The 13,864-nt window shown below is 57.5% G+C and overlaps 1 protein-coding gene across 4 annotated transcripts in view; it reads right to left on the minus strand.

Moving 5' to 3' along the window:
• Positions 1 to 5,468: 5,468 nt before the first annotated feature.
• Positions 5,469 to 13,864, minus strand: part of SHF (Src homology 2 domain containing F) — a 66,464-nt gene continuing 58,068 nt past the window's right edge. For 2 of the 4 annotated variants that reach the window (XM_065558476.1, XM_024110922.3), the window contains one exon: positions 5,469 to 6,510. In XM_065558476.1, coding sequence (XP_065414548.1) covers positions 6,324 to 6,510 — 187 coding nt within the window. In that variant the 3' untranslated portion in view covers positions 5,469 to 6,323. The remainder of the gene's footprint in view (positions 6,511 to 13,864) is intronic. The other 2 variants (XR_010590778.1, XR_010590777.1) reach the window with 1 other exon arrangement.

A 13,864-nucleotide genomic window follows, 5' to 3' on the forward strand; every position in this document is an offset into this window, starting at 1 on the left:
TGCCACTTACATGGGGCTCTGACAGCCAGAGAGAGCCCCTCCTCCACCTCCCCTGCAGCAGAGATCACTCCCTCCCTCCCTGCATTTGCCTCCGGCAGTCTGGAGCTCCTCCCCCACTGCTGCCCAGCGTGTCGGGACAAACGGCTCAGGCAGTTCCTGAGCAAGTTCACAGAGACATTAGGCGAAGGCCAACAACAAAGGGGCCAGGGGGTCGAGAAGGGGCAGGGAGGTTTTGGAGGGGGCAGTCAAGAGATGGGGGGGGGTGTCGGGAGTTCGGGGGGGGCTTTCTGGGGGTGGGGTGGGGGTGGATAAGGTTTTGGGCAGTCAGGGTACAGGTAGGGGGTAGGGTCCTGGGGGGCAGTTGGGGGGGGATCTTAGGAGGGGGCAGTTAGGGGACAAGGAACAGGGAGGCTTAGGTAGGGGGTGGGGTCCTGGAGGGCAGTTAGGAGCAGGGGTCCCAGGAGGGGGCAGTCAGGGGACAAGGAGCGGGGGGGCAGGGCTGTCAGGGGGCAGGGGTGGGGAGAGGGATCGGAGCAGTCAGGGGACAGGGAGCAGAGGGGTTTAGATGGGTCGGGAGTTCTGGGGGGGGCTGTCTGGGGGGTGGAGAGTGGTTGGATGGGGCATGGGAGTCCCAGGGGTCTGTCTGGGGGTGGGGGTGTGGATAAGGGTTGGGGCAGTCAGGGTATAGGTAGGGTCCTAGGGGGCCAGTTAGGATGGGGGAAGGGTCTCAGGAGGGGGCAGTCAGGGGACAAGAGGCAGGGAGGCTTAGGTAGGGGGTGGAGTCCTGGGGGGCAGTTAGGGGCAGGGGTCCCAGGAGGGGGCAGTCAGGGGACAAGGAGCGGGGGGAGGGTTAGTGGTTCTGAGGGGGAAGTGGGAGGGGCAGGGGCGGGGCTAGGGCAGGATGGGGGCGGGGCTAGGGCGTGGCTCCTCCCATCCTCTTTTTTGCTTGCTGAAATATAGTAACCCTATTGAACACCTCAGCCTTTTCTGCATTATTATTGATAATTCTACCATTTCCATTTAGTAATGGACCAGTACCAGTTGCCACAGCTGGGGTATTCAAAACTTGTGGCTGGCTTGTGCCAGCTGACTCAGGCTCAGGCTAAGGGTCTGGTTCATTGCAGTGTAGACGTTCAGGCCCAGGTTCTAGGATCCTGCGAAGTGGGAGGATCCCAGAGCTCGGCCTGCAGCCCAAGTGGGAACATCTACATGGCAATTAAACAGCTTCTTAGCCTGGGCCAGCCATGGGTGTCTAACCCCAGGCAGTTTAGCAAAATTTGCTGGGGGGTCCTGCAGCTGCCTGGCCCAGCTGTGTGCGTGTGTGTCAGGAGTGGGGGAGGAGGTCAGCAAATAAGTGACTGACTTGCCCAGATGGTGGAGGGAGTGTCAGTAACTGACTGCCCCTGATTGGGGGGGAGAATCAGGGACTGACTAGCCGATGTTGGCAGGGGGAGGGGGGAAATCAGGGACTAACTGGCCCATGTTGTTGGTGGAGGTGGTGCGGGGGGTGGGGGGGAATCAGAGCTAATTGGCCCAGGTTGGGGGTGGGGGTATGGGACTGACTGGCCAAGGAGTTTGCATTTCTGTCCCAGTGTCCTGCCTCCTGCCCCATGTGCTGGGCACCCAGACTGGGGCTGTGCAAGGGTCAGTGGGGGCTGCGACTGCCGCTTGTATTTCTGCTTGTCTTCCCCCATGGCACTCTCACTGGAGCAGGACTCTGCGCATGGGATGTGGAGCAGAACTCCGCCACGCAGTGTGCTTGACATGGACACTTACCCTGCTCACCCCCTACAGCCCGTTCCCAGGCAGAACAACTGCAGCTGCCTCGCCCCGTGTCCCTACCAGATTTCTGACCACGGCACGGATGAGGTTGGCTGTTTCCTCACGTGGCTGTTGCTATGCTGCCTGTACTCTCTAATGCCCATACGACCCCACAACGCATGGTCGCGGGTGGGGGCTCGCGAACATTGCCTGGGATTCTCTGCCATTTTCTTTCCTAGATACCAAGGCCAGAAAGCCCAGGGTGACCATCTAGGCATGCCCAGCACAAGCCAGAGACTCTTCCCAGGGATTCCTACATCCCCCTCAAGTGCTAAAAAGAGGCCCAGTCTTCACTGAGCGACCCCACGTGATGGAGACTCCCAGTGTTCCTAGGGGAGCTGCTCCAGTGCTAAATTCCTCTCCCTGATCAAAATTTGGGCCTTGTTTCCCATTCAAGTCTATCCAGCTTCACCTCCCAGCTGCTGGCCCTCACTCTGCCTCTGGCCGCGAGATTAAAGAGCCCTCAGCTGCTAGAAAGCTTCCCCCCGCTCCCCATGTGGGTACATGTCTCTGCTGAGCTAACCAGCTGGCGCTCCATTAGTCCCTCACTGTCCAATCTGGTTTCCCACCACCAGGGCCGGCTCTGGCTTTTTGGCCGCCCCAAGCAAAAAAAAATAAAAATGGTGCGGCCAGAACGGCAAAGCAAAAAAAAAAAAAAAAAAAAAAACCTGCGGCACGGCTGGAGCGCGGGTGCAGGGGGACCGGCTGGGGCGGGGAGGGGGAGGGAGCAGGCAGGAGAGAGAGAGAAGGGGGCGGCCAGGGCTACAGCAGGGGCGCTGCCACGCGGCCCCTCCCGCTGCGCCGCCTCCTGCCGCCTGCCGCGAGGACTCCGCTCCGGTCGGCGGGGAGGGAAGGAAGAGGGCTGCCCTGCAGGACGCTCTGGTTCTCCACACCACCACCCTATAGGGCGGCCGGAGCGAAACAAGAACAACAACAACAAAAAAGCGGCCGTGCCGCCCTAGGATTGGGCAGAATGCCGCCTCCAACAATCTGCCGCCCCAAGCACCAGCTTGCTCAGCTGGTGCCTGGAGCCAGCCCTGCCCACCACCTCTCAGTCCCATGGCTCCCTCAGCAATTTGTCCCTGTGCTCTTTGAAGTGCCGCATGGAGGTCAGCATCAAAACGTTCTCTTGTTGGGAAACGGTGATTCGTCAAAGCCAACTTTCTGTTTCAACCAAACTTTCTCAGGGCCAGGATGGAATTTGTGGGCAAAACTTTAGAGATGCACCCCAGACGAGTCAACAGCTCTACCTGATTTGGAGTAAGGCCTTCAACCTGGGGTTCCCATGTCCCAGGCAAGCACTGGGCTGCAGAATCATTTGCTGCCTTTTGCTTGTGGCCAATGACTATAGAGTGATTTACACAGGGAACAGCTTCAACAAGAAAGATTTGGCTCTATAGCCCGGTGGTGCATGGGGAATGGAAGAAGCAGGTTTAAATCCCTACTCTGCTGATTCAGAGGAGTTCACGGGGCTATTGGCCAGGCTGGGGTAGTTTGCTGTGACAAATTCTGATGCAGAACAAAACCTCAATGTTTTTTGTGAAGCAGCTGTCTTATTTTCCAAGCAGCCCTTTCCAGTATGGATCTCCCTAACCCCTTGGTTGGAGGGCACACCAGCTCCCTGCTCGGCATTCCCTTGTTAGTGCAGCCAGCTCTCCCGTGTGGCGGGAGCTCATGTTCAGCTGTTTGCAACAATGGCTCTTTTCCATTGTCCCTGGTGTCTGGGCTCCAGGCCCCCATTCTGCAGGGATGGTGGGCGTTCCTAGATGGATGACCTTGCATTTGGCTCTCTTGAGACACATTTGTGTCCAGCTTGTTGGGCTCACTAGAACTGGCCAGTTCTTGCTGTTATTTACCACCTAACTAACCTCGGCGTCAGCTGCACCCTTTGTTAGCAATGAGTTGGTGTTTTGATGAAGATATTAAATAGCACTGGACTGAGAACACACCACCAGAAACACCCCAGCTGACAATTCTCCATTGACCATGTTTGGGGATCTCAGCTTACTCCAGGTAACATGGGCTACAATGTTTGGAGCCAGCTGCTTCCGCAGGCAGTTGTGTATGCTCGGTCCTACAAACTTTAATTGCTCCTGGACAGTAAGTGCAGAAGGACACAGGCCCTGTGGGAGGCCAGGTGACGAGGGACCAGCTGTCCCTATGGGCTCATGGTGATGGAGGTGGGTGTGCCCCGGTCCTCTGCCTGGTCCTTGCACAGTAGCTAGATGAATGCTTGTGTTCAGAAACAATCATCAGCTTTGCTGCTTGCTGTACCAGTGATGAGCAAGCTGCCCATCTTGACTGTGTATCTATCGGAGCCCGGTCCATCAGCCATACAGCTTCATTGCCATTCACCAGCTTCCTATGCAGCGAGCCACTAGCCGAGCGGGGTGGGGAGGATGAGCCTGGAGAGCACTGTGGGGGCTAACTCATTGCCCTGTAGCGGGTGGCTGCAGGATTGGGGTGGGCAGAGAACCCCCTGCTCCAGCACAGGGCTCTGGCAGGGGAGGGGTCAGTACCAGACAGACCCCCCCAGATCCCTGCACTGCCCGTGACTTTGCATGCAGTCGAGCTTGCAGTGGTGAGGAGACTGGCATCAATCAGTGCCACAGTCAGGAGACCCCTGATGTGCCCAGCATGGGATCTGCCAGCCCAGGACTGCCCTGCCCATGAGACAGGCCAGAAACCCCCTTGCATCTCCCAGACCCAGAGGCTGCAGTGGAGTGGGGTCCCTCCAGAGTTCCCCCCCATCTGTCCCTAGCCACCCCCATCTGTGCCATCTTGACCCTGGCTGGATGTGGGGTGGGAGGCCCATCTTGAGGGGGATCTGGGGGGCACAGTGCTTCAAAGGATGAGGAGTGGGACCCTTGGGCCAGCAGATGCAAGGAGGTGTCAGTCGTTGCAAAGGGTGGGCTCAGCCCCCCAACCTCCAACTCCGAGAACCCGCCAGGGGCTGCGTCTACAGAGGTCAGGCTGATGCGGTCAGGTGCTTCCATAGCAGTTTGGGCCCTATCTCCCCAGGCCAGGCTGGGCACACACCAGGGCAAATCCTGCACCAGATGCACATACCTTTTGGTCTGCCCCATGCTTGGGGGTTGCTCCTCAACATGGACCTGGCTGGAGCCTGGCTCATCCCAAGCTTGGAGTTTGCTCCTGCTCAAGCCCCACTGAGGACAGGCTGCAAGGTGTCCAGGCCATCTCCTGTCCAGAGTTGGGTCTCCTGGCCAGCAGCCCTTGGCTCCTCTCCATCCCCACAGCTGGAACAGCTGGAGGAGCATGGCCCTTGGTCCTGGGGGGAGGACCCTCAACGCTACGGGGCCAAGTGTGCACTGATGGTGAGACAGGCCTGAGCACTGGCCCTGTGACCCAGGCCTTGCCACCCTCCAAAGGGAAGGGCCGGGAGACTCCCACTTGGGCAGGTGACGCTGCAGGAATAAATCCTCCCCCCCCCCAGCCCCAAACTGGGGGAACAGACTGCCACGCAATGTCAGGGGGGAGGGGCGGGCTGTGTCCTCAGGGGAGGGGCAGTAACCTTCTCACAGGTGTTCCCTCCCAGCCCAGCTCCCCGGGAAGCCCCATCATTTGAGACCCCATGAGCTGTAGCTGCACAGGTGGATGCAAGCACTGCATCTCACAGGGAGGGTGGCTGGCAGCTTTGCATGACTTTATTGGGTGCTGGTACGGCACACTCAGTGTGTACATTTGGCCAAGGAGGGTGGCGGATTGTCCCGGGCCCATGGACCCAGTTCTGCAGTGAGCTGTGCCAGCCGGCCACCTGACCTGTCCCACAGACCAGTCCTCCTCCAACAACCTCTTCCATGGTGAAACAGTCTCACAGTGGCAGCCCAGCGGGCTCGATCTGGCTCTCAGGAGCAGGCCCAACAGCCCCCACCCCTGCTCTTATTCCTGCTGTGGAAAAAAGTGTTAGGAATTCTCTGTGATATCTGAGGGAGGTCAAGGCATACACAGCGGGCACATCCCCTCAGCTCCTTCACACTCCCTGTAGGCAGGCCAGCGCTGCCAGGGGTCTCAGCACCTCAGGAAAGGGGCCACTTACCTGCCTTAGCAATAAATTATCTCCCAATTCCCCCCTTGGTCCCTGGGACTCCACCAAAGCCCAGGCCCCTGTTCTTTTCCCAGCCCTGGCAACGGAAACTGTGGGAGCCACCGGGGCCAGGCCTGCAGGCAGGAGGAGACCGGCGAGGGGGTGGTGGACACAGTGATAGTCGGACCTGGCCCTTTCCATGGGGTATGTACACAAGCTGGTCCCAGAGAAGGGGCGCATCCCCTAGGGTTTGGGAAGCGCCATACCGTGTTGGCAAGAAGCCAGAGTGCAGCTAGTGGTCCGGCCACTCCCAGCACCGGGCCCAGAGCCAGCTGTACCAATGAGTCTGTACTTTGGCCAGCTGTCCGGAGCCCTTCCTTGGCTCTGTCTGGGAGAGCTGCGCGCATGCCAGGCCCAAGCTGGGTGCTCCCTGGGCACCTCCCTGCTGCACAGCAGGCTATAGGGTTCGAATAGCCACTGGGTAGAGCAGGGACATGTGCTCAGCCCCCTTGATGGGCAACTTGTGGCTGGTATAGTGGTGGATGATCTTGGGCACACTGTCAAACAGGGGGCTGTTCTGGCCCAGCACGTATTTGTTCTCCTGGGTGCGGGAGAGTTTCATGTGCATGAAACCCTGGCTGCTCCTGGGGGGAGAAAGAGACAAAGCCAGGATTAGAGCGGTGCAGTGCCACCCCCCTGCTCTGCCCAGCACCAGCACAGCATGCCATCCACACAGCTCACTAGTGCCACCTGGCCCTGCCCCCCAGCGTGGGATCGTAGTGCAAAGGGGTGCTGGGGCACTCAGCATCAGGGGGCTGCCGAGCTCCACTCACCAGGCTGCATCAGCCCTGGCTGGCTGCTACACCTGCAGCCCCCACGCAGCACTAAACTAACGCAGAAAACAAACATCCCAGTTATCGGGAGCTCCTGCCTGCTGGCCCCCTGCAGCAGGGTCCTGGGTCCAAGGGCCACTCCTCATTTGTGCCAGGCCTGTCGAGCAGCCGTCTGAGCTGAGGGTGCCTTAGTACGCCAATGACACCAAACAGGACTTTTGGGTTCAGGCAGAATCTGCACAGCCTGGCGGCCAGGCAGCCTCAGCAGGTACTGAGGAGCAGGGCTTCGCCAGGAACACAGAGCTAGCAGCACTTTGGAAAGTGGCCAATTCCCTTGTCGGGATCCCCCCGGGGGGGAATCTAAGCCCTCCCAGCACCTTCCCACAATCCTCTGCTCCCTCCCCGCTGTTGGTGATTGGATTACAGTAGCTCCCAGAGGCCCCATTGAGGACCAGGCCCTGGGCACTGGCCAGACACCACTCCCTGCTGTGAGAAGGGTTCTGCAGGCCCATGGGCAGTTGTATGGCCCAGCGGCAGAACCGCTGGGTCCTTACTTGCTGTGGGACAGCATGCTGATGGGCACATGCTCTCTTAGCATTCAGGGAGCTCTCTGCGAGCTCTGTCACCGGCTGCCCTGCTGTCCACGACCGCCCCCCCAGTAGGAGTGGGGAGCGCGCAGTCTGTCACTGCCAGCCTGAGGCCCGCATGCCAGCAACACCTTGCCCGTTCTGGGCAGGGGTTTCTTCTCTTTGGGCCTCAGCCTGACCCAGAAAGCAGGTCCCGTCACGTCTCTGCTTCTTGCCTAGGCCTGTGCAAAATCCCATTAGCCTCCCTCAGGAGCAGTGAGGGCCCAGCGCCGGCTGAGCCGTGTGGGAAGATAATGCCACAGCCGCTGATTCCAAGTGACGGGCTAATGGCCCTGTTGCTATTAATTTGTGTCTCCGAGGAGCGCCACAGCCTGTCTGCAGCGTCTGGAATGCACATTACCGCAAAATATTGATAGCTTACGAGCAGCCTCAGCGGCTAGGCTGAGCCATCTCCAGCTCTGCGCTGCGGCCAGTCCCCTCCCCCATGCTGCCGGCACGCAGCAGCTGCGACTCAACCGGAGGCCGTGCCCGCGATGGATTGATGGCTGCATTAGTGGAATGGGTTTCAAATCCATTTGCAAGCTCAGGAGCTGAGCCATTCCGGGGTGGGGGCTGCGCTGCTGCAGTGACTGAGCTGAGGAGGGTGGCTCCCAGGGAGGGGAGGCAGGAGAGGCCTGAGGTGAAGCCCAGCTCCGTTCCATGCACTGCACCAGCTGGGGCTGCACCAGTCCTGCAGGAAGCACTAATGCCCAGCCCCTACTCTGCCCGCCTGTGGATCATTACAGCACTCCAGGCACTGACAGCCTGTCCACATTCGCTGTGCCTCCAGCTGATGCTGGCTGCTCTCTGCCCAGCTCCAGTCAGCCTGGGGGCTGCTCTGAGCTGTGCCAGCGAGGCATGGCCCCTAGGGACTGTGTGCCAGCTGGGGACTGCCGCAGTCCTTTGTGGGCAGGGGTTGTGAGGAGGGAGGTGGGGAAGCAGAGCCTGCCAGCTGGGGACTCACCCACGCTGCAGGGCAGAGCAGAGCCACTCTCCCTAGCCAGGTTCTTAGACCATGCAAAGCATTATGGGAGCTGTCTGGGCACTACTGGGAAACCCAGCCCCATGCACCTGGCAAGCCACTCTCCTGCAAACCGTTGGTGCTGCGGTGGGGCAGTGGAAGTGCAGCAGGAGCCCTATGTGAACACACCGAGCATACCCAGCAGCAGCCCAGCAGTGCGGTGGAAGGTGCTAAGTCCCCCCCCCCCCCCCCCAGCTCCGCTCGAGAACGGTGCAAGGATGCTCAGTTTGCAAAGGGGTATCTTGCCCCTCTCCTGCAACTCACAACAGCTGCAGCTTCCAACCAATGCTGCTCAGAGCCGAGCCTGGACAACAGCAGCCTGAAAGGCGAGTATGGGAACTTTACCCGCGATGGAGCCCAAAGCACAGCCGTAACTGCAGAATCACTGGTGCTCCCTAGAGGAGCCGGCAGCAGCAATCCCTGCCCTAATAACTCCTCAGAGCCAGGAGCTGCCCCCCGACCGGGAAACTGACCCCGGCGCAGCAGAGTGACTTGTGCCAGGTCACATGGATGGCTCCAAAGGGCAGGTTCTCAGCCGCCCACCCTCCCTCCAGAGCTGACCTTCCTCTTCCCTCGGAGGCTCCCAGAGGCAGACAACAAAACCCACTTGTAGGGGTGAAACGACTCTCATGTGAGGAGCCTAGCTCCAGCCTGGGTGTATGGGGGAGACTCCTACCAACACCTACTGCAGCTGGAGCTGATTTGTGGATTCCTAGATGTTAAGGCCAGAAGCGACCATTGTAACCAACCAGAGACTGTCCCCAGCGAGCCCTGCATCCAGCCCAGAATGCCTGGCTGAGCAAAGACATAACCCCAACTACCCTCTGCCCATGCCTGGATCCCTGCTGGCAAACACGGCGCAGAGGGTCCCCAGGACATGGGCAGGCAGCGACGCCAACGCCTACCTCTGGCACAGGGTACCTGTGTGTGTGTGTGTGAACATGGGCTCCTGCTAACCACATGGGTTATTCCAAATGGCTCATACAAACTGCCTGCTTAATTCCTGATGGAGGAGATTGGGGAACAGAAGGCAATGGATTAGCCCTGCAGGCAGCCATCCCACACAGTGACTTCCAGATACCTCCGTGGGGACTGACAAAGGGAGCAAAGAGCAGGGCTACGGCACCGGCTGCTGAGCAGGGGGAGCATTCCTGGTGAACCCCTGCGTGGGGGCACATGGAGGAACGCCCCAGGGGTCAGGGCTAGAATCCATGGCATTCAATTGGTCACAAGAGCAACCTCCCATCTCTCCCACTGCCAGGAGACCCTCACTAGCCCCACTGCCCCGCACCAGGCTCTGCAGCGACTCACTGCTAAGCTAGGGGCCCACTCAGCCAGCCTGCCACTGACCCCAGAGCCAGAGGGGAGAAGGAAATCCAAGCACTGAATGCCCCAGGGCTCCAGGCCAGAGGAGAGGAGGGTGCAGCCTGGAAAGCAGGCGGCCAGGGAGTCCATAACCTCGATTCTGCCCAGGGCTGAGCACTGGGGTCTCTATACAGCCGTAGACTCTCCAGGCAGCAGGAAAGGGATTTCACTGGCCAGGTAGGGAGCCACAGCCAGATGTTGAAGGGTAACACATCCAGGGCAGGTGCTGGGGACCGCTTCTGATGCTCAGGGCACTGAGCTAGAGGAAGAGGCACCCAGCCCCGCAGTGACGTGCCTGTGTTGACTGGACCACATGGGCGTTCAGGCAGAGATCCCGCTGCAGAGATCCCAAAGGAGGCCTGCTGGGAGGAGCTAGATACAGCCTGCCCAGCGATAGGGCAGCTGGGTGCCCCAGGTGGCTCAAGATTCAGCAATTCCAAGGCCAGCGAGCACCACTGTGACCATCTTAGCCGAGCCCTCCCCCGAATCCATTCTTGGAGCAGATCTGGGCCCCTCTCTAGGGTAATGTCCCACAATTGATCACCGTCCAGTCCCAAGCTGTCCAGACAGGCCCAGTGCGAGGAGGAGTTGAAGTAGCAGCAATGCTCCAGGGAAGCCCAAGGGATCGGTGGCACGTTACCAGGCCGTTTTCCCACCCCACCAGTGAGAAGAGCCCTGGGCTCAGCGCTGCTGGGTTCAGAACAGGAGCCGCTGGCAGCACGCACAGGGCAGTGAGATGGCTGGAGCCCTGCTCCCCCTCCAATGAACAGCTCTGGGACAAGTGTTAGCAACACAGAGCTGCTCGCTGCCAGCAGGCATGCCACAGCCCTGCTGCTGCCAGTCACACTGACTCACCAATGCAAGCAGATCAGAAAGACACCAGAGTCCTCCTGGCATGTGGGCTCACTGTGGCCAGCTCCGATGCTCCAAGCAGCTGAGCAGGGAGGGAGTGACTTGGAGTTCAACCCCTCTGGGGGGGCTCCTTCCCCTGCCTGGCCCCTCAACAGACAGAACAGAACAACGCATCTTGGCAGAGTGGCTTTATTCTGCACCCCGGCCTGCATGATGGCACCATCCCACAGCATTGGATGGGGCTGGGCAGGGCTGCAGCCTTCCTCACGCTAAACAGCTCCGCTCCCACCCCAATTCAATCCCCCCTTGCAGGACCCGGGGAGCTGCGCTGCCCCATGCAAACACCAGAGGTAGCCCCCTGCATCATTTGATTGGCTTCAGGCTCAGGAGGCCACAACTGGCACTGGCAGGGCTTTCGTGGCTGCCTGTGCTCGGTGCCATTTGCTCATACTCAGGCCCCGTGTCCCTCCATTCAGCAGGAGCTGGGAGTTTCCCCTGACTCGGGGCACTGAGACTGTATCAGAAGCAGGCAATCTCGCAGGATCTGGCAGCACTAGCCCTGCAGTGTACTGCAATAGCACAGTGCATGGGGCCTAATGCAGGAAGATGGACATTGCATGTGGAGCCCCTCGCCTCACACACGAGACCCCCTAGCTCTGTCATGCTTCAATCGCCGCACCTGCCCTGCAGGGCTCATACAGTCATAGATTCAAAGGCCAAAAAGAACGATTGTGATCATGTAGTCTGACCTCCTGTACCACACAGGCCAGAGACCAACCCCAAAATAATTCCTAGAGCAGTTTTGAGAACAGCTAGTCTTGACTGAAAAATTGCCAGTGATGGAAAATCCACCACAACCCTCAATAAGTTGTTCCAGTGGTTAATGGCTCTCGCTGTTAAAAATTTACACTTTATTTCCAGTCTGAATTTGTCTAACCAACTTCCAGCCATTGGATGGTGTTAGACCTTTCTCTGCTAGATCGAACTATCCATTATTAAATATTTGTTCCCCACGTAGGTACTTATAGACTGTAATCAAGTCACCCCTTAACCTTCTCTTTGTTAAGCTAAACTGATTGAGATCCTTGCATCTATCACTAGAAGGCAGGTTTTCTAATCCTTTAATTATTCTCATGTTTCTTCTCTGAACCCCTCTCCAATTTATCAACATCCTTCTTGAATTGTGGGCATCAGAATGCATGCAGGATGCCAGCAGTGATCACACCAGTGCCAAATACAGAGGGAAAATAGCTTCTCAACTCTTACTCAAGATTCCCAGGTTTGCACATCCCAGGATCACATTGGATCTTTTGGCCACAGCGTCGCACTGGGAGCTCATGTCCTGCTGATTATCCACCACACCCCCCACGATCTTTTTCAGAGTCACTGCTTCCAAGAATAGACTCCTCCACCCTGTAAGTATGGCCTGCATTCTTTGTTCCTAGCTGTATCCATTTACATTTAGCTGTATTAAAACACATAATTTGCTGATGCCCAGTTTAACAAGCAATGTAGATCACTCTGTATCAGTGACATGTCCTCTTCATTATTTACCATTCCCCCAATTTTTGTCTGCAAACTTTATCGGTGAGGATTTTGTGTGTTCTTCCAGGTCATTGATAACTATGTTAAACAGCATAGGGCCAAGAACTGATCCCTGTGGTACCCCACTGGAAACACATCTGCTCGATGATAATTCCCCATTTACAGTTACATTTTGAGACCTATCAGTTAGCCAGTTTTTAATCCATTGAACGTGTGCCATGTTAATTTTATATCACTCTAGTTTTTAAATCAAAATGTTATGTGGCAACAAGTCATATGTCTCACAGAAGTCTAAATATATAATGTCAACATTAATATCTTTATCAACCAAACTTGTAATCTCATCAAAAAAAGACATCAAGTTAATTTGATAGGATCTATTTTCCATAAACCCATATTGATCTGCATTAATTACATTACCCTTCTTTATCTCATTATTAATCGAGTCCCGTATCAGTCGCACCATTATCTTGTCCAGGATCAATTCAGACTCACAGACCTGTAATTACCTGGGTCATCCTGTTTACCCTTTTTAATAATTGACACAACATGAGCTTACTGCCCTATGCTCCAAGACTTATTGCAAATCAACATTAAAGGTTCAGCAACCTCCCGAATCGGCTCTTTTCAAACTCTTGGCTACAAGGTATCTGGACCTACTGATTTAAAAATGTCTTACTTTAGTAGCTGCTGTTTAACATCCTCCAGAGATACTAGTGGAATGGAAAGAGTGTTCTCACCACCACATGATGAGACTATATCATGTTTTTTCCCCAGATACAGAACATAAATATTTATTGAACACTAGGGTTACCATTCGTCCGGATTCCCCCGGACATGTCCGGCTTTTCGAGCTAAAAATAGTGTCGGGGGGAATTTGTAAATGTCCACCCATCCAGAGCACGTGTGGCTAACAGGGCAGCCGGCCTGATGGTGCCACTTATAATAGGCTCTGACAGCCAGAGAGAGCCCCTCCTCCACCTCCCCTGCAGCAGAGATCACTCCCTCCCTCCCTGCATTCGCCTCTGGCAGTCTGGAGCTCCTCCCCCACTGCTGCCGAGCGTGCCGGGACAAACGGCTCAGGCCGTTCCTGAGCAAGTTCACAGAGACATTAGGTGAAGGCCAACAACAAGAGGGCCAGGGTTTCAGAGAAGGGGCAGGGAGGTTTTGGAGGGGGCAGTCAAGAGACGGGGGGGGGTCGGGAGTTCGGGAGGGGGGGCTTTCTGGGGGTGGGGGTGTGGATAAGGTTTTGGGCAGTCAGGGTACAGGTAGGGGGTAGGGTCCTGGGGGGCAGTTAGGAGTAGGGGTCCCAGGAGGGGGCAGTCAGGGGACAAGGAGCGGGTGGGCAGGGCTGTCAGGTGGCAGGGGTGGGGAGAGGGATCGGAGCAGTCAGGTGACAGGGAGCAGAGGGGTTTAGATGGGTCGGGATTTCTGGGGGGGGGGCTGTCTGGGGGTGGAGAGTGGTTGGATGGGGCGTGGGAGTCCCAGGGGTCTGTCTGGGGGTGGGGGTGTGGATAAGGGTTGGGGCAGTCAGGGTATAGGTAGGGGGTAGAGTCCTAGGGGGCCAGTTAGGATGGGGGGAGGGTCTCAGGAGGGGGCAGTCAGGGGACAAGAGGCAGGGAGGCTTAGGTAGGGGGTAGAGTCCTGGGGGGCAGTTAGGGGCAGGGGTCCCAGGAGGGGGCAGTCAGGGGACAAGGAGCGGGGGGAGGGTTAGCGGTTTTGAGGGGGGGGAGTGGGAGGGGCAGGGGCGGGGCTA

Source organism: Chrysemys picta, chromosome 10 (genome assembly GCF_011386835.1).
Source record: "Chrysemys picta bellii isolate R12L10 chromosome 10, ASM1138683v2, whole genome shotgun sequence".
Lineage (NCBI taxonomy): Eukaryota > Metazoa > Chordata > Testudines > Emydidae > Chrysemys > Chrysemys picta.